Source organism: Dunckerocampus dactyliophorus, chromosome 7, assembly GCF_027744805.1.
Source record: "Dunckerocampus dactyliophorus isolate RoL2022-P2 chromosome 7, RoL_Ddac_1.1, whole genome shotgun sequence".
In the NCBI taxonomy this organism is placed as follows: domain Eukaryota; kingdom Metazoa; phylum Chordata; class Actinopteri; order Syngnathiformes; family Syngnathidae; genus Dunckerocampus; species Dunckerocampus dactyliophorus.
Genome location: NC_072825.1, coordinates 5,983,460 through 6,010,209, shown reverse-complemented (window position 1 = coordinate 6,010,209; position 26,750 = coordinate 5,983,460). Strand labels below are relative to the sequence as shown.

Here is a 26,750-nt window from a genome sequence, read left to right as displayed (position 1 = left end):
TGATATGATAAATTAGGTTTTATTGTACACACACAGTTTGCTTGTGATTTTGTTCTTTGCTCCTTGTATTGTTGGAGTTTATTGTTCATATATTTATGTCATCCATTAAGATGTGGGTGGTGTGGTGTGGGGCGTTGGTGGGAGGCCCCTAGACTTGTTAAATACTTGTTGTGTTGTGTTGTCAGTTTTCTATTCCGCCCCCCCTTGCATGACAAATGAAGAGTTGTCATTGTGTTTGGGTGTTTTGTTCAACTGTTGGAGGAGCGTGTCCGTCTCTCTAAACAAGAGACTTGATGGATGAGGGCAATGAAGTGGATTAGCCTAAATATGGTGGCTAAAAGCAAAGGACACTCAGAGTCAGCAGCTGCTCTTGGCCTCCTTGCTGTATGTCTTCCTGTGTCTTGAGTGTTTATGTGAGTTGGTTCAGCGCACACAAACAAAACTCCAGGCTCCAGTTTGCTTCTGGGAGTGATGCCTTTATCAAACCATAATTGCTACCCTGGCTGTTTTTGGTGTCAGCCTCCAATTTGACACTGTGTAAGTGTTAGCGGCGGTGGCCAGGGCCCTGTAATGTTCTCTGCTGCAACCGTCCAAACACGCCAACTGCCAGCTCCGCTTTCATTTAATTGTCGCAACATAGCCACTTCAAACTTTTTTATGTGTCAGATGATTTTTTATTTCTTGCAAAAGTAGCCATTGAATGCTTTACTGTATCGTGTTGTGTGTCATCAGCAGTCACTCTTAACGTCTGCCTCGTCTCCTTTTCCCATAATGCTCTTTTGTTGTACCGTAGACTGAAACTTGAAACTTGTCCAATGTTTTTACTTGCCGTCCTGAAATAGCAACATCGGTAAAGGCTGCTGTGAATTTGAGCATTTATATGAAGGAAACCATAAATGCATCATTGTCCCTGCTTATTGTGGGATGTAAACGTCACCGGGGAAGAGAGCCCATCATTTGCTCCTGTAGAACCACAGTTCCACACGAACCAGAACATTTCTACACACAGTGGCATCATAGTCTGCGTAGTCATCAATCCTTCCTCCATCAACCTCATCGTCCATCCGCTCATCTATCCTTATCATTTTTCCAACATCCATCTATCATCATTCTATCCATCTATTCATCTATCTAATCATTCTTTCAACCACCCTTCCATTTTTCTTTCATACATCGATCCATCATCCAACCATCCATCAATCTAATCACCCATCATCGATCCATTCAACCATCTAATCATGTTTTCATCCATCCATATATCAAATCAATCTTCAATCCATCATTCTTCCATCCATCCATCTATCCACGTCATCATTCTTCCCACCACCCATGAGGCTTAATCATCCATCCATCTAACCATTCTGCGATCCAGTCACCCGGCCATTCATCCATCTCATCATTTTTCCATCCAACCATTCAGCCATTGAACTAATCATCCATCTATCTAGTCAGCATTCCATCCGACCATCTGTACGTCAAATCATTCTTCTGTGCATCCATTTAATAAATCTTCCATTCAATCGTCCATCCGTCCATCCATCTAATCATTCTTCCATGCAAGCATTCAGCCGTTCACCTAGTCATCCCTCTGATGGATGGATGTTGACTTGTCATCTATCCTTCTAATAATCCTTCAGTCCATCCATCCTTTTAATAAATATTCCATCCAATCGTCCATCCTTCCATCCATCTACTCATTCTTCCAGCTAAGCGTCCACTCGTCTAGTCCAGGGGTGTTCAAATGCAGCCCGGAGGCCATTTGCGGCCCGCGACTGTGATTTTATCGGCACGCAGCACAGTCTAAAAATGTAATTTAACAAGGAAATTAAAAAAAAAAAAACAGCCGCCGCAAAAATGGGGAAATCAATCAAAAGTCAAAATATTAAGAAAAGACTTAGTAATCTAGCAAGGAAAAAAAGACGTCATTTCACAAGTAATAGTATAAGGAAAAATGTCATTTAGAAGCATGAAGTTGAAATATTCAAGACTTTTTTTAAGGTAAAAAACAATGAATAAAGTTGTCATTTTTGGAAACTTAGGTTGGGGGAAAATTTATAAAATGAGAATAAAATATTAGGAGAAGAAAATATACAAGACGAAAGTTGAAATATTTGAAAATTATAAAAAAAAAAAAACCCATCAGGAACAGAAAACAACAGAAATTTTACCAGAGCAAAGTCAAAATATTAAGATAATTTTTTTTTCTAGTGGTAAAAAATTTTAAGAGAAACATGAGGAAAAATATCATTTTAGTAACAATGCTGAAATAAAGAAAAAAATACATTATTTACATTATTTAAAAAAAAAACATAAAACATATAATGGGGATAATATTATATATGTTATATTATAATATAGCAATATTATAATATAATATAATAATATGGGAAAATTCACAAAAGGAAAGCTGCAATGAAATAGTTGGAAAATAATTTTTAAAAAACAGGAGAAATGGAAAAAAAACAGCTGTAATTTTACAGGAATAAAGTCAAAATATTAAGAAAAAAGTCATAATCGAATGAACAACAAAATTCGCAATTTTACAAGAAGAAACTGGTATTATTATGGAAATAACGTCATTTTTAGTAGCATTTCACCTACTGTGTATCACTAAGATGAAATGTGTTTTTTTTGTTGAGCTGCATACAGCTTCTTAGCACATCTCTATGTGTTGGTTTAATAAATATCAAAGTGGCGCTTGCATCCCTCATTTTTCAGTATGTGGCCCTCGCTGGAAACAGTTTGGACACTCCTGATTTAGTCAGTGTTCCACCCAACAATTCATCCATCCATCTCAATCATTCTTCCATCCGTCTATCTGTCCATCTGTTTGTCCAACCATCCCAATAAAGACAGGAGACACAAGATGTCAGAAATATTTGTCTCTATTCAAGGGCCGTATCTAAAACACTACTTTTACAACAGAAATCATGTGCACTTTGAAAGGACGCTTGTGTTCATGTGATTGATCACTCCTACATGCAGATGGAGAAGAGTTTATGATTGCAACACAGATTCCGTGCACGGGAGTTCCCTGCTCCGAGATCTCATCTGTCTCATAAAGAGCTGTTGGCAGATGCCTCCGCTGTGATTTTTGTGGGGGGTGGGGTGGGGGCACGAGGGCCAGAGACATGTGTTTTCTTGTGCTGGAGCTAAGGTGTGGAGATGAGAGCCATGGACCGTTTTTCCAAGGACATTCTTCATCATGTTTGTTGGTGCCAATGTGAAAGAAACATTTTGTTCTGCTTTCCTTGTCGCTCCACATGTACTTTTTCACAACTTTGCTGTCACTCGACACAAGCCAAGGTTCTCTGCAACACGTGTTTGCAGTTTGATAGCAGTGTGTGTTTCTGATTTAAGAGAGATTGGTTAATTCTCTCAGGAAGCCCTACTCAATTTTTTTGCACAAGTGAGTCATACATTGGAGTTTTTGTTCTCGTGAGCGTTTAATTTCCTGTCAATCTGATGTTTTTTGTCATGATGCTGTATCTACGCCAGACAATCGCTCCTTTTGTCAGGGCTTTTCTCACCCTGGGGTTCCTCACGCACTCTCTTCGCAGCGCAGAACAACAAGCAATGTTTGGAGAACGAGTGGGCGACTCATGAAAAGCCCTGCAAATATTATCACGGGTTAAACATGGCGGCCTTTTGTTCCTGAGCCTGGTGAGCGAGCGCTATCTTGTTCAAATCTCTCATTCAGTCCTCACCTGTAGACGGACCCTCCACAATCATCTAACCCCCGTCTTACTTCCTGAACACTCCACAACTGCTTATCAGGGTGTGTGTGATAAGTATTTACAGTAAGAAGCAGGCCGTACCTCTTTGTCAAGCATAATCCAATCCAGGAAAACTCAACAGCAGACGGTGCCCTGTAATTAGGACACTCTCATTGCTTGTTCATACTAATTATCACCTTTCCTCCTTCTGCAGGAACCAGGAAGTGAACCACCATCAAGTAAGTGACAGTAAAAGCACCATGTATCATTTTCTGCTTTGCTTTGAACCAGAGAACCAGATCATCAATGATTGCACTCCCTAAACCGCTCCTTTTATAGCAAATGAATGCACTTCCTAAAACACTCCCTTTTTTCATCAAATGTGTTACACTTCCTAAAACCTTCCCTTTTTTTAGTGCAAATGTATGCACTCCCTAAATCGCAATTTTTTTCATCAAATGTATGCACTGCCTAAATCGCTATTTTTTAATCAAATGCATGCACTCCCTAAAAGCTTCCCTTGTTTTCATTAAATGTATGCGCTCCCTAAAACACTCCCTTTTTCCATTTCTTGAGTGTGTAACTTTAAAACAAGGTGAGCTTCCACATCACAGTTCCTCAAAAGATTCACAGGTGATACGGCACAAAGGAGCGTAATGCAGAACGCGCTGCTCCATGTGTATTACTGATAGTTTGCAGCGTGGAGGACATCGTGTCTCTTGTTTTTATGACTCACACAGCAAACCAGCTCGTATCAAACCACTAATGAGACTAAATTGAAACCTTCAGACATCTGAATCACTTTAATGATTTGTGGTGGCGACTAGCATGTTGAACTAGTAGCAGTACATGTGCTGCTTCATGTGAGGCATCACCAGGAAGGTAAATTATTGATTGTTTGGATGGATATTTCTATTTCAAACATTTTTAGGAGCTTTTAAGGCAAACTGATGCCCTGCACTTGTGAGGCATGGACAAAAGTATCGAGACACCTCATAGGTCACTTAAAAGATGGATAAAAACATAATTTAATCCATTAAAAGTCCCGTATGCTACTATTTTCAACAATTTTAAATCGGTGTTATCATGTATTGGAAGTGTGTTGGCCTCTAATTGAGCCTTGATGCTGGAATTTAATCAGTTTGAAAGTGCTTTTAGTAAACCTTACTGGGAACACACCTTTTTGTGTGTCTGTAGCTTTAATGCTAATGAGCTGTGTTGGTCTCCGACAGTGTGTGTCTTTGTTATTGTGTACTTCATCCACTTTTTAAATGTACACTGTATATACGCTGCACTTGTCCAACGTAGTAGATACCGTATATCACACACAACAACGTAACAGTCAGGAGTGTGACAGGAGGACACAAACGTTAGCAACACTAGCATAGCTGTGTGAGCTACAGTGCTAGCATTGCAGTCTCATCATGCTAGGTTAGCCTATTCACGGGATAAAAACAAAATGATCAAACTTACAGCCGCGAATGGACACATGGTTGCCAGAGCTCTTGGATTTATTTTAAGATGTGTAGCAAAGCCTACTTTTTTTTTAAACAAAGGTGGTGGGTGTATGAAGTTCAAAAGTGAGCTTTTCAGCGCCTCTTCTTTCACAAGTAAAGCAAACAAGTGAGGATAGAGTCACATTTGATGCTCATAAACAGGCTGTAGGGACACATGTTACTGTTAGAACATCATTAAAAAGTCACTTTTGCATAATAGGGGCCAGAGCGCCCACATGTTTGGGACCTATAAAAAGGAATATTCAAATTGTCAGTCAGCATGTAATCTTCCTTTTTGCTGTGGCTTGTGTTTCTGCTGTATGTCCACTGTTCCTGCAGCCAGCGGCCCGTCTGCATGTCAGTCATGATGGCAGCACCACGGATGGTTGCAACATCAGGCATCACATCTAATCACCCATTGTTTATTTGTTGGAAAAACATACCCATTTCCCTTGACCTGGTAGCCACACCTCCCACTTTCACACACACACACCGCCTTCTCCCTCTCCTTCTCCTACAATCTTGACCATTTTAGGCTGTTCCTTTTTTTGCTGTTGGAAAAAGAGTGGGGGGGGGCATAGTATGACAGCTTTTTCCTGCTTCTTGTGAACTGGAGCCGGGAAAGAGAGAGAGAGAGAGAGAGAGAGTGAGTAGTGTGTTCGTCAGCCTCCAACTTGGAGGGGAAGTTGCCACCTCTTCCCAGTCTCACACGGACTCACACTCTTTACAGGACTTTCACCACAGCAGCGAAACCATCCTGGGCTGCTTGTTTGTGATGAATGCTTTTTTTACCCCCACAATTGTTTTCCATAGACTTTAGAGGAAAGATGTTTTCACAGCGTGCCTGATGTGCTCTGCGTGGAGTGAAGCGTGTGACTTGGACTTGATTTGTTGTCACTAGACGCTGGTGAGTTTGCATGTCTTCTGCTGTGGGGCGCTCCATTCAACGGCATTTCATTCAGTAACAATGGTAGAGTATGACTGCAAGCTGTTTGTGCGTCCCGCGCTGCTTTAATGCTCAACAGTTTGTTTGTTTAGCAAGACGACCAACAAGACACCTTTGTATAACCCTACCTTGCACTTTCACCTGTTTCACTTTGGCTATTTTGCTGAGCATGCAAAGGCATCCCAGCAGTGTGTGGTTATTGCATTGCGGTGCCGCTAAGTGTATGTTTGGACCATGCAAGTTGTTCCAAAGAGGAGCTGATGCAGCATGTACAGTATGTTTGAGCCAGGATGCAAGGGGTACAGCTTTCCTGTGCAGCTGCACATTGGTGGCCAACCAGCCAGTGGATAATAACTTTAAAGCAAACAAAGCACAAAAGCAGTCGAAGGGGCATGCAATTCTCCTATTATAATGTGTGTTCATGCACGCAAAAGCGTCCTTCTACCTCCACGGGGATATTTGCGTTTAGCACCTCTTATCAGGCAGAGAAAGAGGAGGGACCTCACTGCTGTCAGGGGTCTCCTTTAATTGAAGACGTTGGCTCCTCCAGCCAATCAGATAACCCTGATAACATAGGATTGAGTGCTAATGCTTGTTTTACTGACCCCCTCCAAGGCCGCAGTTGACTTCTGCACAACCTCTCAGAGCCATTCAGGCTTTCCCCACCAGAGCCGCCGACTCATTCATCAGTTCGCTTTGTCTTTATCTGTCCCCAGGACGGTTGTTAACGCTGCTCTTCTTGGCCTGAGAGGTCACAGGTCAGGTTCTGATTGGGGAGTTTCTGGTTTAGACTCCCATGGTCCCAATCTGGTTGCTGGCAGTTTCACAAAGTAAAGACCGAAATGAACCCCTAGGAGGTCAGAGTCCGAACCAGGTTCTAAGGATCAGTTCCACAGTGGCATGGAAATAGGAGTTCTGAATATTCAGAGACAGATTGACCCCCTCCTTGTAAAATATACATAAATAATTACTCAAGTAGTTAATCATTAATTTATCCTGTAGCTGATTAAGGAAATGTAGTCACATGCACATCTCAAGTAGGATCAGTTTTTATTGGTTCATAGATTGCGCTTTGTCTTGGGCTAATAGAGCTTTGGGAAGCTCACTTGTTTATACCGCTTGTCCTCTTCAGGGTCATGGGGAAGCCGGAGCCTATCCCAGGCCCGGGCTACCCCCTGGGAAGTCAGGTCAGATAGACTTCTGAGATGTGGAATAATTAACAGTAGCATCTATCCATTCATCCATCTTCTTCCGCTTATCCGACGTCGGGACGCTGGGGCAGCAGCCTAAGCAGGGGAGCCCAGACTTCTCTCTCTCCCCGCCTACTTCTTCCACTTCCTTCTGACGGATCTCGTTGCGTTCCCAGGCCAGTTGAGAGACACAGTTTCTCCAACGTGTCCTGGGTCTTCCGCGAGGCCTCCTCTCAGAAGGCATCCTGACCAGACGCCCGAGCCACCCTACCTGGCTCCTCTCAGTGCGGAGGAGCAACGGTTCTACTCCGAGTTTCTCCCAGACGAAGGGAGCGCTCATGAGCAGTAGCATAAACTAGCAAAGTCAGAATTTCTCAGGGGCTAAAGTGACCATCTACTGTCCTTACATCCTTAAGATAAGGGGTGCCAAAAAAAATAGGTTTACATCCGAATCGAGATTCTTATTTATTACAATTCTAAATTAACTCCAAATTTTCAAGAATCGTAATTGAAAAAGACATCGCTTACTGCTCGTACTGTTTGTCCAGTAATGGCTTCCATCGTGTTTTCTTCCGGCCAGAGGGGCGGGTATGGCTCGCTCCACATATTAGCTATACAGCTTTAGACTTTGGCAGTGTTTTGGCATGGAAGAAAAAGAAATACTGTCAGCCCTGTATTCGCTGAAGGCTAATGTTTGAGTGCACTTCGGGTTCTACAGTTTCCCGGGTAAGAAGGAGCTTGACATGACGTTTACAGCAGTGGTCCCCAATCCCCGGGCCGTGGGTCATTTGGTACCGGGCCGCACAGAAAGAAAAAATAATTTCCATTATTTCATTTTTTTTATGTTTTATTTTGAAAAGTGGCTCTCTGTTACATCCGTCTCACTTGACGCATGTCCATTGTGCGTGTGCTAACTTTATCTCATGCCGCACAGATAGACTACTACTCTATTTTTACCATTTTTCTTTCACCTCATATTTGGTGTCAAATGCTGATACAATGTGGGAATGCATCAAGGTAAGTTTTGATGACTTATTGAGTGTTAATGTGCACATTTGTCCGTGGTCCGTGGGTCAAAAAAGGTTGGGGACCACTGGTTTACAGTATGCAAACCTTGCAGAATCAAAATCAAGTACTTGTGGAATCTAAAATAACTGACAGTAACTGTTATAATATTATATAACTATTTCCTCAGAGCTATTTGTTGTTTTATTTTACAGAGATTGTAGTTAATCCTGGAATTGGCATCCTTTGTTACTAAGAGTATTGATTGTGAATCAAAACTTTACTCAAAGACTAGGCATCAAATTGAATCGTCAGTTGTAAGATTCACAGCCGACATAAGACTCAGTTGTACTGAAAATGTTTCTCCCCGTGCATTGCAATGTTGGACCACAAACATCATATGTCCACAGTGGTTTGCCATTTTCAATGATTGCTGCTTTGACAAGCGTCCCAATACATCACTGCTGTGACAGCTCCTGATGTTGTAATCCCTCTACAGGCAATGCTCTCTTGTGAAAACTTGTGTAGTCCTTGTCCCAACACCAGGAACTTTTGAGAAACGGCATGCAAAGGCCGCTAGGCAGCCAATCATGGAAAAAGGCAAACACGTGTTGTGTGTCACAGGCTAATAGGCGGCGGTCGTGTAATTGATACAGCGTGTGGTGCTGGGTGGCGTACAGGATCGATGTGAGCTCATGGTTTCTGATGATTAGGGAACAACAGTGGAATGTTGCTCCTCAGGATTCGATCATCAACAAATATATGCTCTAAATCAGCATGCGTGCATTACAGTGAGAAGCTTGTTCGTGGTGTGATAACATCAGTATAAAGAAATGGTACTTGGGATATCTGCATGTGATTTACATACTAAAGCATTGTGACGCTGCTTCACATCAGGATCACATCTGGCCGCTATTAACCACTTGCCCTAACCCCCAGCGCCGTCGCATATCTCCATTACCCTCCCATTACCTGCCAGGGCTCACAGAACACGCTCTCTACGGGACGCGAGTTCCACTGTGGTAACACGAGGATACGCTGGGATCCATCCAGGCCTGGCGTCACACTGGCGTTGAATTTACAAGTCTATTTTTTATTGAAAAGTCTTGTAATGCCAGTGCTGGCTCGGGTCCGTGTTTGCTCGTTGGCTCTGTTGTTCATTGAGTGCACGTCAAATAAAGCGTGCGGTCAAAGTCAAACACATCAACACGTGACCAAACACGCGGCGTTCTTTTAGATTCAAGATCAAACGTAAGGATCATGTCGTGGAAGCGTTGCGAGTGCTGCACAAACATGCAGGGCTTCATTTGAGACCCAGAACAAAGGGAATTGGGCTTCATTTGAGACCCAGAACAAAGGGAATTTAGCACAACTTGCATTTTGCTTCTGAGCAGCTGGGAACACAAAGCAGAGAGCTATGAAAGCTATGAATAGTGTACAAATATATATCGTAGTACAAATATTAATAGCACTCAGCATTGGACCAACGTCTTAAGCATGACAACTACATCTTCATTTGAACACGCATTGACATTTTTGCAGCAGGGCAAACAATAAACAGCGGAAAGTCAAACATGATCCGCATCATATGTTGTTGCTAATAGAGTAATATTTCCTACCAACATATCAACTGTACATTCAATAGTTTTAACTCCTAACTGGCACACAAGTAAGTGTTAAAAATAAGTTAACCATTGTTTATATTATAATGTAAATACAGTACAACTCTTTAAAGACAAAGGTATAATGTCGTTCCAGATAGGGCATAATAGTTGATCATTTGATTGGTGAATAATCGGATCTTGAAGCACGGAGTGCACTACTTGGCTGCGACCAGCAGAGGCACTTTTGATTCAGTCGCAACAGCATGACAACTATGGGATCCATTCATTAGCCCAGGATGAAACAGTAAACAATAACTATTTGTTCACTGACATGCAAGCGTAAAAAGAAGTCAACCAGTAGACGTTCAGCTTTTGGCTCATAGGGCGATTTTGGCATGTAATCAAAACCAGACTTTGGAGACTTGGATAAAAGTCTCGTGTGATGACAGCAGTTCCAAGTCCAAAGTTGTGTGTGTATTTTTCCAGAAAATCCCACTGGAATGACATGTTTAACTCTACAATAACTGTGTTCAACTTTAGAGGTTCAACTTCATGTAGCCGTCCTATCGTCTGTGGTGTGCTCCAAAAGTTGTGGTGGTTTCACAATGTTCCAGTAGAGGTCAGCTCTCTCTGTCTCTCTCTCTCTCGCTCACTAAATCAAACCATAGGATTTTTTGAAAGTCCTCAGTGACCTAAGTCTTAAGTTTGGAAAGGGAGGGTCAACCACATGCCTGTCTCGTGTCCAAATGATACAGCTAAACGTTAAGAGACCCTGGAAAGACCTTGACGAGGAGGAGGCTGCTTGCTCTACTAAGGACCAAAGAAAGTACTGTTTGTTTGTTGTGGCTTCCATTAGAGGTTACCTTCGCCTTACTGAGCTTCATGAGTGTTTCCACAGAGATGTTGGCCTCCATCTCAGCTCCTCAAGGAGTTTAACATTTTAACATTTGCACTTTCCGAGCTACAGTAGTTATTCCAAAATGCTGAGCAGCAGGAACTTTTTAATGAACTACATGCAGAGACACAGGACACCGTAAATTCTAATGGCAGCTTCTCTGATCTGACACCAGAAACAACAATTGTGACTAATTAAAATCTATTTTTAGTCAGCCGCCGCCAAACTGCCGAAAGAACTGTTTGCGGCTTGTACTGAAATTCCAGGTGCTAAAAATATTCGTTCTGTGTCATTAAAAGCAGGAAATAACACGGACGTGCTCCCTTGTTATTGTTTCATCAGTGCATATATCAAGTGTTTCAACTCCCTACATAAATTCCAAAGGAGTTCTTCATTGCTTTACCGCAGAAGTAATGTTTTGCGCTGCTGTTCGGAGTACTGCGGATAAATCATTGGGATGACGTCTGTGTATAATAGACAGCAGACATCCTCGGCTTAGGAGACTGGACTTGGATGATACTGGAATCTATTTCCTCAAGGAAGGGCCATTGTTGTTTTAGGATGATAAGAAAATAATCGCACAGCATGATAGTTTGGAATTGACATCCTTCAACGCAAACAATGTTCGGACAGAAATAGCCTTCTCCTCGGACCAAAACACCGCATTGTGTCTTTGCAACTGGATGAGTTAGTATTACTGTTGGCAGTTCTTTGAACTGAGATACAATGTTTCATTCATCCTGTCAAGACCAGGTTAAATGACCATCAGTAAGACACAGGAAAGGGATGCCTGATTGTTACACCTCAGGATATGACGCCAGGAAAGACATCATTATAAGCCCGGCAGGGACCAAAAATAGTACAAGATATTAATACCACGGGAGAACTCATTAAAACTCTTCCAGTCTGGAAATGAAAGCTGCTTTCAAGAGCCATACGTGACCAGCCACTGCAGAAATATTGTGTTAAGATCTTCCCACAGTACCACAGCCTGGTGCGCTGGTTTTTGGCAAAGCAGTTTTGCAGCACTCAGCACTCCCCAACAATGCGCGCTACAGAGTGTGCGCTAAAGGGTTTTACTGCTGCGTGACGCCTTTGTTAAAACGACAAGGTTGTGAAAACGGCGAATGTTTGTAAGAGGAACGCAAACTTGGCACACTTGAAAGTTGTTTTACGGAGGTCTGTTAATAATTCCCCTCGCAACCAAACAAGAACACAACAAGTGTGGTGTAATTAGCATTAACTGTAGATGGGCTTTCGATGGAGCCCCCAAGGAGTCTTGATGGAGCTCAGGTTGTCCACATTCCAACATGAGGTGTGCAAGCGTTAACTTTGACCTTGATTACTCGGATACTATAGCTATTTATTACCCTGGAGACAAAAGTAAAGATCTCAGTGAAAGGATGCTTGGCTAACAGAGAGTGGATTAGTAGGGGGGCATTTAGCTCTATGGGGGACAGGAGAAGTCATTGAAAAACAGGGAATAAGTGCAACAGATAGCAGAAACCCAGTCCCCTTATTGCCTGGGAGTACGTGAAGCAATAAGAGATGTTTTGGTTACAAGTACACTGCACAGTTCAGATCGGTAAACTTTAATCAAGCTTCCACCGTAGGATAGTGATATCGTCATCAGCTACGTAAATAGCGTGACAGTGTTTAACTCACAAATGGATTTAACAAAGAAGATAATTAAGCGCTGACATTATCACCAAGCCACGCAAACTCTCTCTGCCGTGATCCGTAATGTTTTTACACTAGCAAACCAAAAATGGTACCCAGTGGAAACCCAAACTGTACTGCTTGGTGGAAATGAGGATATAATAGTGACTGCTGGTGTAGAAGTGCACAACGTAAGTCTCGAGACCAGTCTGATGACCATTTTTAGCGTGTCGCAGACTCATCTTGGAATCTATAGTATTTTAACTCAGGATACGTCAATTCTGACTATTTTGCTCATATATAAATCCGATATGTGTCCGATCTACAGAACACACAACCTCATCAAGGACAGCACACATCCACAACACTCATTATTCACACTCCTACCATCAGGCAGACGCTACAGGAGTTTGAAGTCCAGGACCACAAGGCTGGCTAACAGCTTTTACCCACAGGCCATCAGGCTCCTCAACGAAGCACTCGCACACGCCGCACGCAACACACGCACACACTCATAGCACTTTATTTATTATCTATTTATTTATTTATTTGTATTATTTACTTGTATTAATGTCTCTTCTGTTGTTGTTGTTAATTTATTGGTATATATGTTTATGTGTTTATGTTTCTTATGTTCTTATTCTTTCATTTGTTTTCTTTCTTTTCTTGGGAGAATGAACAGAATAAGATTTTCATTGCATGGTATAACTGCTGTTTTACTATGCACATGACAATAAAACTCTCTTGAATCTTGAATCTTGAATCTTGATCTACTGCAGGTCGCATATATCCAACCTATATGTTGGAAAAAGTTCTTCTTGTCATCTGAAAATTCTTTTTGAAGGGTCAGAGAAGAAGCTCACGGCAATGTCCGACCACTCCTGCCACCCACACGCTCCTCGGAACAGCCAAAACTGTACAATTCAGATTTTTTCCAAATGCGACGCAGGCCTCATTCGCATGTGGTCATAAAATGTGATATGTGCATCCGACGCTACTGCATTCTGAACATTCGGCTCTCTTATATTCCTTACATACTTATATACTCTTATATATACGTTATTCAAATGCAACAAACGTCACAAATCAAATCAAAATAGACCGACGCAAAGAGAAACGGCTCAGACTCCTCATCCACACGCTCCTCGGAACAGATGTCGTAGCAAGTGTCCCACAGAATGCCACAGCCAAAATTCATGCCTTCTTCTTTCTTAATATTCTACTCAAAATAATTTGGTTAAGAAAATGTTGACTCCGGTTGCACAAAATCCTTGAAATTGCCACAAATGCGCTTGGTCCGAGACCACGAATTGGGGCCATGTTTGCACACTGCACCGCATTTGACATCATTGCGTTCACATTGAACACAAATACGGGCCACATTTTTTTTGGTAATGTGAACAAGTTTGTTAAAATCCAAATTGGGCAATATACCCTACAGTGTGAACGTAGACTCTATTTATTCTGAAGACCATTCAAGACCAAAATCATCATATTTATTGCTTACGTTGCCTTGCCTCGGTCTTGTTTTTGAGTGGGTTTCACTTTGCCCTGGTTCTTAGTCTTGACTTTGTCACATCTCCTCAATGGTTTGAACTGTGTCTCAATTTGTGCACTTTCATACTTAGTACGCTGTGTGCATAGTATACAAATTGAAGTGTACTGACGTAAGTACGGTATTTGATTTGAGACACAGCCCAAGCCCTGCTACAAAAAAATGTAGCTGGCAGCTGGGCCTTTTTTAGGGGTATAAGTTGTAAGAAGGTCAAAGTGCGGCATTTTTTACAGCCCACCCGCCAAGAAGCAACCAACACCCCCACAGGTTTGAGGGATTTCAAAGTCAATGTTAAATGCAAGCTTTCAAGAGCAGTCGTTCTTGGGGATTTTTGATGTAGACCGTCATACTGTATGGTATATACTGCAACGTTTGGGAGGTACACTGTGTTCCAGGTAGTTAGCTTCTGTTCATTGTTATTAAGCTCACTTATAATAGAAAGTTTTAGGGGGTTTGCAGTGATCTTCGGCCAAGTTTAACAGCCTGTTATTGGAATGTTTGGAGTTCCTTGGGGCCAAATGTGACAGGTTGTTAAATACACTGGCAAGGAATTGACGAGTGGAGGGATGGTTTCTCCACTTTGATGACAATAGAGTTCCCCTTTCTGTCAAAAAAAGAAAGGATGTTTTAAAGCTGCTCGTGTTTGAACGCAAATAAACATACTGATCAGTGTTTCCTGTGGGAGCAGCTGACTTTTAAATTGGAAAGTAGCCATTCAAGACACATGGCAACCAATATACAGTATGTCCCTCACGTTTCTGCAAATATTCTATCATATCTTCTCAAAGAAACAACACTTTGATACATTGCGAAGTAGTCAGTGTACGGCTTGGATAGCAGTGGAAATGTACTGTTCCTGTTCTGCGTGAATAGGGAGCAGGTGTGTTCAATTTGCCGTCATCATTCTCACACTCGCATACTGGTCACTGGAAGTTCAACATGCCACCTCATGGCAAAGACCTCTCTGAGGACGTGACAAAAAGAATTGTTGCTCTACACAAAGATGTTCCAGGCTATAAGAATATTGCCGACGCCCTCAAACTGAGCTGCCAAAACCAATCAGCGCTTTAACAGGTTCAGGTTCCGCTCTGGATGGGCCTCGACATGGTCGTCCAAGGAAGTGGGGTGCGCATGCTCAGCGTCCTGTGCAGATGTTGTAAAATAGACGTATGAGTGCCGCCAGCATTGCTGCAGAGGTTGAAGGGGTTAGGGGTCAGCCTGCCGGTGCTCGGACCACACGCCGCATACTGCATCGAATTGGTCTGCGTGGCTGTCATCTCAGAAGGAAGCTTCTTCTAAAGATGATGCACACGAAAGCTGTGAATGATGCAGAAAGCCAACCAAAACCACCAACTTTTTTGCAGTGGAAACACTCCAAGTAAAAAGTGCTCCCTCTGGTTCTCTTACTCCAATAGGCCGACTGTTGTTTGCATTGCAGATGCCTCAGTGACTTTGGCTCTAATGCAGCTTGACGTCTGTGTGTTTGTGTGTGTGTGTGTGTGTGTGTGTGTGTGTGTGTGTTTGCTCTTGTCTCAGGGTGTCCAGATGAACTGTTTAGCCTGAGGACCAAAGATCGCAAAGCTTGCTCCAATCGAGAGGGACAAAGTAAGAGCGTGATTGTTTCACATCCGTTCTCCACACCATGAGCTGCTGACCGAAGGCTCACTTTGCAGATTAATTCCGTGGTAAGTACCTCATCTCCATTCTGTTTACTTCCACGTTTACAAAAGCGTGTTTGTGCTTCACTTATGATTCCCAAGCCACATGACATATGGTCTACATGTGTGTTTTTTATGGCTGAATTTTCCCAAAACAGTCAAATAAGGTATAAATCACAGAGGCATGGACATCATGATAGAGAGCCTTCACTGAGGTCACCAGCGGGTGAGATTTGGACAGACATAAACACGCGGTTAGTGCAGTTTAAAGCCATCCGTGTTACCTACGAGTGGGCACGATGACATGTGGTTCCACTTAAGAGAGCCGGCAGGTTAGCGTGGGACGGCTTGCCAGGACGTCATCATTCCTCGTGTTGTTTTTTTTCCACTGCCAGCCACAAGACGAGGCGCATGTTGGCGCTCATCTGGGAGTATTACGGTTACAAGCACCTCCTTTTATTTTCTACTGCTTTGTTTTACGTTTCCATCGGCTTTCCAGCGTGACCACGACTGGAAATGACATTTATGGCGCCCCCTATGGGTTGCGTTCAAAATGCTTTTAAAGACATGCTAGCATACTTGTCAGACTTGTCCGTCCCATAAAGTTGTGCACCAAATTTCATAGTGAGCCGACTCAACACCAGAAAACAGGGGTGTCCAATGTGCGGCTTGGGGGCCATTTGCGGCCCCGGGCACATTCTAAAAATATAATTTAACAAAGAAATAAAACAAAAAACAACAACAACAGAAAAAATGGAAATACCTGCAGCAGTTTTACAAGAATAAAGTCAAAATATTAAGAAAAAGAAGTTGTAATCCAACGAGAAAAAGTCTACGATGGGGTTGCCCGTTATGTAAACATAACATAAGTCACATTTAACATAAACGTCACCTTGTAGATGTCCTATGACATCAGTCAGCTGACATCAAGCTTCCCTCCTTTATTAATTCAATTATGGATCAACTAACTCAGCAGTACGATGCCTGTATCTATAACAAACGTTATCCGTTCACTTGTATCGGCTGGTTACGTAGAAATAAAGTCAATTGCTTGATGGCGTTGCTTCGCGTCATGAACTCCACTATAGAAATGAGTGTTTTTCTTCCCCTCCCTTTCTTAAACTATTATATCATGATGAACTGGAAAATGAAAATGAATGAATTGGTGGTATGTTTTTGGCTTCTTAAGTTTAGAAGAAATAAATTTGAGGCTAGCTTTTTAGCTAGCTCGCTGCTGTCTCGAGTCCCTGCGGCATAAGACTTGTGCAATGTGGTGTGAACAATGAATAATAGGAGTGTAAAGTTGACTCTTGGCGTGCCATTCCATGTCTACAGGGCTCTTATAATGAAAAAACGATTTAGAAAGTCATTGACAGGTTTTCTATGCTCTAACTACGAAAATATTTCATTTAACATTGATTCCTATATCACGGAAATTCCTTTATCGCAGTCGGGTCTGGAACCAATGAACCGCTATGAACGAGGGACGACTGTATCCCACTGTGCTGGGTTCTGTGTAAAAGGCACAGGTGGATCTTCTGTTACAGATTGCTGTACGTACGAGGCTTTGTCAACTTCGCTCTTCCTTGGGAACGTCATGTGCAACGAAAAGGTTAAAAGACATCAGAGGATGTCAGATGTCAAGGACAAAAATGTCCACACAGTACAAACATGCCAACAAGACAGCCTCACGAGTGTTTCTGCAGATCCCATCAGGCAGGAATAAGTCCTTGGCGAGTGCGTGCAAAATTGACCCGCTGACCTCTGAGAGGGAAAGGCGGTGGCAGTGTGCCATGTGCCAGATGCGTTATGACGACCCCCAGATGAAGCGGGCGCGAAAAACAGCACACAGAGGCGCTTTTGTCTGACACTCGGGAGGCGTCGTCCCGCCCACCCGCAAGGCATGTGAAGAACCGCTGCGGTCCGTGGGTTTGACATCCAAGTGCTGCACGGAATGCTCTCCACACTGGAAGAGGATGGATGTTTAAAAGTTTCAAAGCCAGACTCAACATGGGGATGCGTGTGATTTGTCTGTTGCAGCCTTGAAGGACGCAGAAGCCACCATGGATGTGAAGAAGAAAGAAATGGACCTCCTGAGCAACAGCATAGCTGCTTATGCACACATTAAGGGTAAGTCGTCGTATTTGGCAGAAAACCGTTTTACTGTCACACTATAACATTTTTAATCTATCATACAAGTGTAAAAATAAGTGAAGCAAGTCCTTGATGGTCAATGTATGCTAAGCTATTGGAACAAAGCATCCACATCTGGGCTTGGTGTTAAAGGTGCCAAAGCCAGTTAGTGTAATATCTGATCATGTATCTCATTAATAATTCATTCATTTTACTTTTATAATATGTTGAGTCGCTGGCACTTCCAACACCCCTGCTCGAAAGGCAAACAATTCTACCAGAATAAACGCTGAGGTTTTGCATGACATCACACATAGTAACGGTCAAGGTTTGGGACGCATCAGGCAAAGAAAAAGCAAAATATGCAGCATAATTCATCCTTTAATGCTTGCCAAAGTTTTGTGCGACTTTAGAGGCCTATTTTGTTGCAAAAAAAAAAGTGTGTGAAATGATTCAACCTTGTTCCCTCAGCAAACCCAGAGACCTTCGGGCTTTACTTCGTGCTGGGCGTGTGTTTCGGCCTGGTGCTGACCCTCTGCCTGCTGCTCATCCGCATCTCCTGCAAGCCGCGCACCAACCTGGCCTCGTCTGCCGCCGCGCCGGAGAAGAAGCAGCCGAAGGACATCGAGGACGACGAGGAGAGCGACGAGGAAGAGGACGACGACGGGTCTCACAACGTGGAAGTGCCCGCCTCGCTGCTCGCCACCGAGATCCCCGTCTGCAACCACAGCAGCAACCACTCTGACGGGACCCTGAACGTGTTCACTTCGGCCGACGAGCTCGAGAGGGCGCAGCGGCTGGAGGAGCGGGAGAGGATCATACGGGAGATCTGGAGGAACGGACAACCGGACATTCTGGGCTCGGGAACGGGAACCATCGGAAGGGTGCATTACTACTAAGTCACATGACTTGAAGGCCCACTGTGGTGTGCCTAACTGTGACATTGCACTTGCTACGTTACAATACTGACATTGAAAAGCTTTGGGTTTGAAGCTTTGAGTATGGCGCTTAATGTGTTATGTTATGTATTGAGTATGAAATGAAAGCATTCGTATGCAGAATGTTTAGAATGTACTATGTTGCAATGAAGGTTCTCATCTACAAGGTCTCCGCTTTGCTATGGTGAAACTGTCAGGAAATGTCTTGTCCCTGTGAAGGAAATGACAATGATTGAATGCCAACATGTCACTTCATTCCCAAGCAGATAATGTTACAAATACAGTATCAAGTAATGACAATCAGGTTGTTGTTAAGTGACATATTTTCTGCATCATTTCCACCAAAAAGGAAATTAAAGTATGAAATAATTAAGCTCATATAATCTTCACTTGATTCTTTACAGAACAAATTAAGGCTAAGGAGTTAATAAAAAAGAAGACGGGATGGTTGTCTTTAATTATTTGCAGTATTTGTCTCCCTTTTTTTTTTTTTAGCAAAATATGTGGGAACAACAACAAAACTGTCCCCCTTGCGTGAGAAAAATGTTTTTACAAGGAAGCGGTCTTAGATGCCATAGGATTTTGGTAATTTCCTTAAAAATAGAGATCAGTATTTTTAAGAAAATACCGGACAGAACAAGAGCTGGAACCTATAATTGTGTCACATGCACTCCCCAGGGAAGGATACAATAGTTGCATGTATTTTCTCCTTCTTCTTCTTCTAAATTCAGATAGATAGATATAGATAATTTATTCCAGCAGCTCTGCAAAATGTCAATAATAATGAACTTAATCACGTAATCACAAAATGAAACAACCAAGGCAAGACATGAGCGATATGAAAAATAAGAAAAGAGAATAACAATAAGTAAATAAATGGGGAATCCCGTCAAATTTGTGTCAATGTGTCATTTTTCCATCGCATTCTCATGTGTTTACTTTATGGGTTTTTACTTTATAGTTTTTTTGTATCAAGTGCCCTGGGGGATCTCGCTTCTGCCAATAAGAAGCCAGCTTGTTTGGAACGCTGACCAATCAGAGTTCAGCTTTCATCAGCCAATTGTTTTTCGTTTTGCGAAGGCACTTAATCTTCGACGGGAACACCGAGAATCTCTGCGTTTCCACGAGTCCCTTTGTTTTTTTTGTATATACGTCACGTACTAATGTGGTTATACTACCTGATATAAACGAAATACATTTTCCCGACTTATATCGTATGTTAGCGTTTGTGAAGTCCATCCATTATAGCGGCAGTCCACACTGATCAACGATGGCGGTAACGATTACTGATGACGCAGCAGTCGAGTGGAAGTGGACGACAAGTAGCCCCAAAGAAGTAAGAAAAGTTTATAAACCACTAATATTCATTTTGACCCTTTTATCTTCTATTTGAGTTTGTGAACACGACATAAACACTGCTGTTATTTACCACTTTGGCGACGTTAGCATGTATCTGGAAGACACTACAATAACAACCCAGCCGGCTATTTAGCCATAACTGAGTTCATGCTAACTGCTACCAGATAGCGATGTGTCGGTCGCGAACGAATCGGCGGTAAGAGACGGTCTTTTAAATGAACAACGGGAGCCTGCTCGCGTCGTTGGGAGCCAACTGAGAGCCGATTAGTTTTTTCCTAGTCTTTTTTTCTGTTAAAGTGTGACGCCATAGGGGCGGTTAAACACACAGCACACGGACACGAATGCCAGTCTTAAGTAAAGACACAACTGTTAACCTGGATGCAGCTTTTTCTTTTTGTTTTGCACTTTTTAATTTATGTTTTGTTGAGGATTTAAATAAATCCATCACAATAATAAACATTTGATATGATGTATTCTTTACATCAGTAACTCTTTTTACCCAATACACGTAATTTGGTAATAAATTAAAACAACAAAACAAGCGGCTACTTAGGAGTCGAAAGAGCCATCTCTTTTTAGTGAACGGAGCCAAATGTTTTTTTCATGATCTTTTCAAAGGTAAGCCATCTTTTGTGAAAGTGTGCTCTCATGAAAACAGATCTGTGATTAAGTCATAGTAAAGTTGAGAAAAAGTTCATGTCACTAGAAAAAATTCATGAGGAAATTTAGAAATTTAATGCAAAAATAACTCAAGTTAACGCCCTCATTTGAACCATGCAAAATTTTATGTCCCTGCGTCTTAAAATCATCCATCCATCCATTTTCTATACCGCTTCATCCTCATTAGGGTCGCGGGGGCATGCTGTGGAGCCTATCCCAGCTGACTTCGGGTGACAGGCGGAGTACACTGGTCGCCAGCCAATCGCAGGGCACATATAGACAAACAACCATTCACACTCACATTCATACCTATGGACAATTTAGAGTCGCCAGTTAACCTCACCTGCATGTTTTTGGGAATGTGGGAGGAAGCCGGAGTACCCGGAGAAAACCCACACGCACACGGGGAGAACATGCAAACTTCACACAGAAATGCCCAGGGGAGAATCGAACCCAGGTCTTCCCAATCTCCAGGCTGTTCCTGTATTGGCCAACGTGCTAACCACTAGACCACCGTGCGGCCCTTCATTGGAATGGAAAATCACGAATCGAACCAGAATCAAAAGGAGGAATTGGAACCTGATTCGTTCAAATTCAAACAATGCCCAGCCCAAGTTGTGACACACCCTCCGGTGATCCTTTTTGAAAAGGGACCACCACCACCCAGGTTTGGCATTCCAGAGGTACTGGCCCGATTTTCATGCAGTGTTGGAGAGATGTGTCAACCAAGACAATCCAGAGTCTTTATAAATTTGGGGCAAAACTTGTCCAACCCTGGAGCTTTACCAATGAGGAGTTCTTGGACTACCTTGGCTACCTCATCCACGGTGATGTGTCCTCAGACTCTGCTTCCTGTATGGAAGGTGTCTAAGGAAGTATTCCTTCCACCGCCCCAGGTGAGTTTAGCAGGCCACCATCCCCACTGTAAATATTGTGGACCAGGCACTGCTTCCGCTTTTTGAGGTGTTGGATTGGTTTACCAGAACTTCTTCAAAGCCGTCTGAAAATCGACGCGTGCCGCTTGGTCTGCTGGTACCACTCTGCTGCTTCAGGGGTCTCACAAGCCATCCATGCTTGGTAAGACTCCTTATTCAGTGTGACGGCCACCCTCGCCTTTGGTGTCCACCATCGGGTTCGGCGGTTGGCAATGCCAGCTCTGATCGGTCGCCTCGGCAGTGGAGGTGGTACACGGCCATTTGGACTCAATTTCCTCGTCCACACGCTCTGCTGGAGGTGTGAGTTGAAGACTCAAACTTTGTTGGTTGATAGCTTATGTGGATGTATGTCTGAGGTTATCACTAGAAAGTTAATCAGATGGGACAATAAAAAAAAAAGTTTGCTTGGAATAAAAGTCCCACGGGCGAGACTTTGGACACCCCACCGTAGTGAATCGTGCTGGACCTTTGAGGTTCTATTGTTATACCATGAAAAAATACATTGATGCAATTCTGAAATAATTGCACTCAGTGGGAAAGAACTGCTTAAATACATGGTATGTGGTGGTATACATTAGTAGTTCCCTAGTGGCTTATACATACTGTACATTTAAAATCCTATTTTTTTCTCGTTGTGGTCCAAGTGTCTTAAATGTCCCCCAAAGCGAGCCCTGGAGTCAATTCCCATGAAATCACACTCATGAATCTGTGACAGGCTGCTCTTTGTCCTTTTTTCTTTTTTTTTTTTGAATTCTGAACTCCCTGACATTTTGACATTCATAGTTTCTCATATCTGTGAAATGTCCTAGATTTATTGGATGACCCTTTTCCCTCCCCCTGCTCCTAGAGGAAAAATGCCTCTAAATACGATGGTTGTTTTAAAAATAGTACGTTCCCATGGCCCTCTATTTGTATTGGACAGCTTCCAGATGTTTTCCAGATGTACTCCAAGGTGGGCAGCACTTGTGGGCTCAGTCTGGACACACCTCACCAATGCAAGGAACCAAATTTGTCTTGGTTGACCCAATCATGATGCAAAGATGGACCTTAAAAATGTCTGCTTCGTAGCTTGAGCTCACTTTTATAAATGCATCAGTCACAGAAAAACTAAAGCTCAACTTTAATAGCTATTTGGCGCCCCCACGTGGATTTTGGTAGTACTGACTTTGTATGGAAAAAAAAAAACAGTATCAGCCACATATATACAATATATATCCATCCAGCCATCCATATACAGTATATATATATGTGTGTGTGTACATATACATACATGTATATGTTTATATATATGTATCCATCTATCTATCTATACATATATATATATATATATATATATATATATATATGTATCTATCTATCTATCTATCTATCTATACATATACACACATATATATATATGTGTGTGTATATATATATATATATATATATATATATATATATATATATATATATATATATATATATATATATATATATATATATACACACACACTCTGGTTTCCTCCCACATCCAAAAACATGCATGTTAGGTTAATTGGAGGCTCTAAATTGTCCATAGGTATGAATGTGAGTGTGAATGGTTGTTTGTCTATATGTGCCCTGCGATTGGCTGGCTGACCGGTCCAGGGTGTACCCTGCCTGTTGCCCGAAGTCAGCTGGGATAGGCTCCATCATGCTCCCGTGACCCTAAAGAGGAGAAGAGGTGTGGAAAATGGATGGATGGATATATATATTTTTAATATATTTCTTATCATATATCTCGTTGGGCAAGGTGCCCAACGTCATCAGTTGGTAAATGTGGTAACAGTGTCAAAGCGCTTTGAGTACCTTAAAGTAGTGTTGGAAATTTCCTCATAGAGAGACGGTTCTTTTGGATCGGCTCACTAAAAAGAGAGACCAGCTGTTTTGTCTCCAAAGTGGCTCCTCAGATTTTTTTGTTGTCTTAAATTAATTTATTACCAAATTATGTGTAGTGTGTAAAATTTACCAATGTGAAAATTACTAATGTAAAAAAAAACATAATATCAAATGTTTATTATTTAAATGGATTTATTTGAACCTCAATGAACACCTACAAAAATATATTATAATATAATGTTATGTTATAAAAACAAAGACCCATCTCTATAGACAAATTAGGTCAAATACGTCTTCATGCTAATTTGTCACGAACGAATCGGCTCTCAGAGAACCACAGCGTGTTTAACCCCGTCCCTCTCCCTGCTCAGTGTGGACACAGCGATGCCACCACACATCTTGACCAATGACATTTGCTCTTAGCAGAAAAGAAGACGAGGAAAAAACTAATCAGCGCCCAGCGACATGAACCGGCTCCTGTCGTTCATTTCATTGAGCCAGCTCTTACAGCCAACTTGTTCGCGACCGACACATCACTACCTTAAAGGTAGACAAGCGCAATACAAGTGGAAGTCTGTATATATTAAAAAAAAACTTCTTCAAAAGACATTGTTTACTCTTCTTTCTATATAATGCATAATATTCTGCCGAGGCTTGCATGAACTAAATGTTAAACAACGGAGATAAGTATTTTTAATAACTAAACAACAGAAGAATGAAAAGTAATATATACAGCACAGACACTAATAATCCAACCTTTTCCAGCATTCAGAACATATTTCTAAAAAGTTGAAGGAGTCCTTTTTAATGTAGCCCTTATTTGTGTGCCAACAGAATTAGAACTTGTTTTAATGTTGCAGTCCAGGCTTCCAGATTTAATGTTTCAACCTCAACATTTGCACTTCTTCCTACATGGGAAACACAAACAACTTTAGTTTTAGTTTTTGTGTATTTTTAATTGTACTGTGGTCAGCTGATGCTGCACTGACCTGCAATGCCAGTCGTTTGGTTCTCTCCTCCCCCAGTTCTTCTTTCACTTCCCGCATGTCGTGTCTGATAAAAGACACAAAAAGATGAGCTTTTATTTACTATATATATTTACAATACACAGATAACACAATACAGGTGGTCCTCGTTTTATGACCAGTATGTGCCTAGCATGTGGTGGAAGAATGTGCATGTGCCTTATGCGCAGCTACACTGACTAAGGATAACGTTGCTTAGTAGATTACTTTTTGGACTTCAGTGTCACTCGGCACTTCCGCTTTCTTTCTTTTTGGTCCATTTTTTTTTTTGCCGTTAGCATCAATTATTGACATTTATGAATCGATTAATAATCGTCAATGTCCACATCGCGATGCATCTAAGAATCGATTATTTCCCCCACCGCTAATATAGCAGACATGTTTATGATAACATGTCATAGTTTACTTTGGTCATTTCAAGCATTAACGAAACTTCCTTTCTGGGCGCAATGATTTCACATAGCAACATAGAAACGAACGCTACAGCTAGGATAAACAAAAACACAGGACCAGCGGTGGCGATGACTTCAAAGTACAGATTTGACATTTGACTACTGTACATTTTCTTGTAATTTAATTAGAGTCAGTGTCTGAATATTTCCATCCCTTGTATTGAGCAGACTCATGCGACTAATGTCGCTCAACTTCCCATGGCTGATGTCATGTTCTGCTTTTTTAGACAGCAAACTAGTTGAGACTGAAACAGCAGCACCTCTGCTGACGCCTCAAGACAGACACAATCAAAATACTTCCTCAACGATCAATCAATTATTATTCCCATCACTTCTTCAAAGGGTCGGCTCTACTTTTATGGCACAAATGAACACATTACAAACGAGACAATGTTTTTTCTCGTAACTAGTTGTATTATAATATCAACTTCACTCACTCATGCCGTGTCCGTAGGAGCTCCAGCGCCATCCGCAGATCCTTGATGTCAGCCTGCAGGCTTTCCAGCGTCACCTCGTCTTTGTGGGCCACCTTTCGACCATCCACCACCACACGTGGCGGCGATGGTCGAACTGGAGGCGGCGTCTTGGGCCGGTGATCCAGCTTAGCCGGTAAGGGCTTGAGATGCTCTGCACCCTAATTTGAAAAAGACACATATTTTGCTACAACACCAAATCATCTCAGTGTAAAATACTTCTTGTGTTATAGCTCATCAAGAATCAGTCACTCACCTTTTGCAAGCCAGGCAGTTTGTCATTCTGGACTTTTTTGCTCGGCTCTGGCTCAGAGTCGTTCGGTGTCTGCAGAGGACATTTAGCATTTGATCACGTTCACTTTCAACATCCCTAACACCGGTCACACTTACTCAGAAACAAATCAAGCACAACCAGCCGTAATGAAACATTTTTCAAAGTTCACGCCAGATTCAGGAGAGAATTACTACGTTTGAATACTTACATTACATTCCAACCCCGTCTGGAATCATTCTTGTAAATTCGACTAGAATGTAGTTGTACACAGTAGGAATATTAAGAATACTTTTAGAACGCAGTCAGAATATTTAGAAAGCACATTGAACACACGAGTGCCATTCAATTGCAGCCCGAAGTCTGATCGGAATGTGCAGCATCATCAGGAATAGGAGCTGGCTCTTCAGGGGCTTCTTAGGTTGTAGCACCTGTGCCTTGTCCATGCTGGCGGCCGGTGGTGGAGTTCCTCACCTTGGCTCCTTTTTTCCTTTGCGGCATGACGTAATGTGAATAATGCGACGCTTCAATGGTGAGTGATGTTGCAGCGGAAGTTGGCTGTGTACATCCAGACTCATTCGAGAGAGACAGTTGGGAGATTGCGACTGCATTCAAGGTGTATTCGAGCAGCAATGGAAAGATTATAACGACATTTGAACTGCGTTCAAGCTGAATTCTTTTAATATCAATATATATCAATCTATACTATATATATATATTCCAGCAGCAATTGAGATGCATTCGAATTGTATTCCGGCTAATTCGAGGCACATTTGGAGACATTCTGTCAGGTTTTGAAGTGGCCGGCCATTTCGGTTCTCCCTCGAATGCGATCAGAATGTATGGAAAGCTGTTGGAATACCATATGAATATTTTTCAAATATTTTTCTGCTTTGAGATTTTAGCATGAGCAAAAAATTGGG

The 26,750-nt window shown here is 42.1% G+C and overlaps 2 protein-coding genes across 6 annotated transcripts in view; one reads left to right on the top strand and one right to left on the bottom strand.

Annotated features, from left to right (window-relative positions):
- eva1ba (eva-1 homolog Ba (C. elegans)) overlaps positions 1-19,689 on the top strand; it is a 39,413-nt gene extending 19,724 nt beyond the window's left edge. For 3 of the 5 annotated variants that reach the window (XM_054780844.1, XM_054780843.1, XM_054780846.1), the window contains 4 exons: positions 3,931-3,955; positions 15,603-15,751; positions 17,765-17,854; positions 18,329-19,689. In XM_054780844.1, coding sequence (XP_054636819.1) covers positions 17,788-17,854; positions 18,329-18,756 — 495 coding nt within the window. In that variant the 5' untranslated portion in view covers positions 3,931-3,955; positions 15,603-15,751; positions 17,765-17,787 and the 3' untranslated portion in view covers positions 18,757-19,689. Of the gene's footprint in view, positions 1-3,930; positions 3,956-5,852; positions 6,120-15,602; positions 15,752-17,764; positions 17,855-18,328 lie in introns of those variants that run through there. The other 2 variants (XM_054780842.1, XM_054780847.1) reach the window with 2 other exon arrangements.
- A 3,872-nt stretch (positions 19,690-23,561) lies between these two features.
- Positions 23,562-26,750, bottom strand: part of sh3d21 (SH3 domain containing 21) — a 14,907-nt gene continuing 11,718 nt past the window's right edge. Inside the window, exons 14-17 of the mRNA XM_054780841.1 lie at positions 25,813-25,881; positions 25,521-25,717; positions 24,596-24,659; positions 23,562-24,514 (exon numbers count right to left, since the gene is read on the bottom strand). Of these exons, the coding sequence (XP_054636816.1) occupies positions 24,482-24,514; positions 24,596-24,659; positions 25,521-25,717; positions 25,813-25,881 (363 nt within the window). The 3' untranslated portion in view covers positions 23,562-24,481. The remainder of the gene's footprint in view (positions 24,515-24,595; positions 24,660-25,520; positions 25,718-25,812; positions 25,882-26,750) is intronic.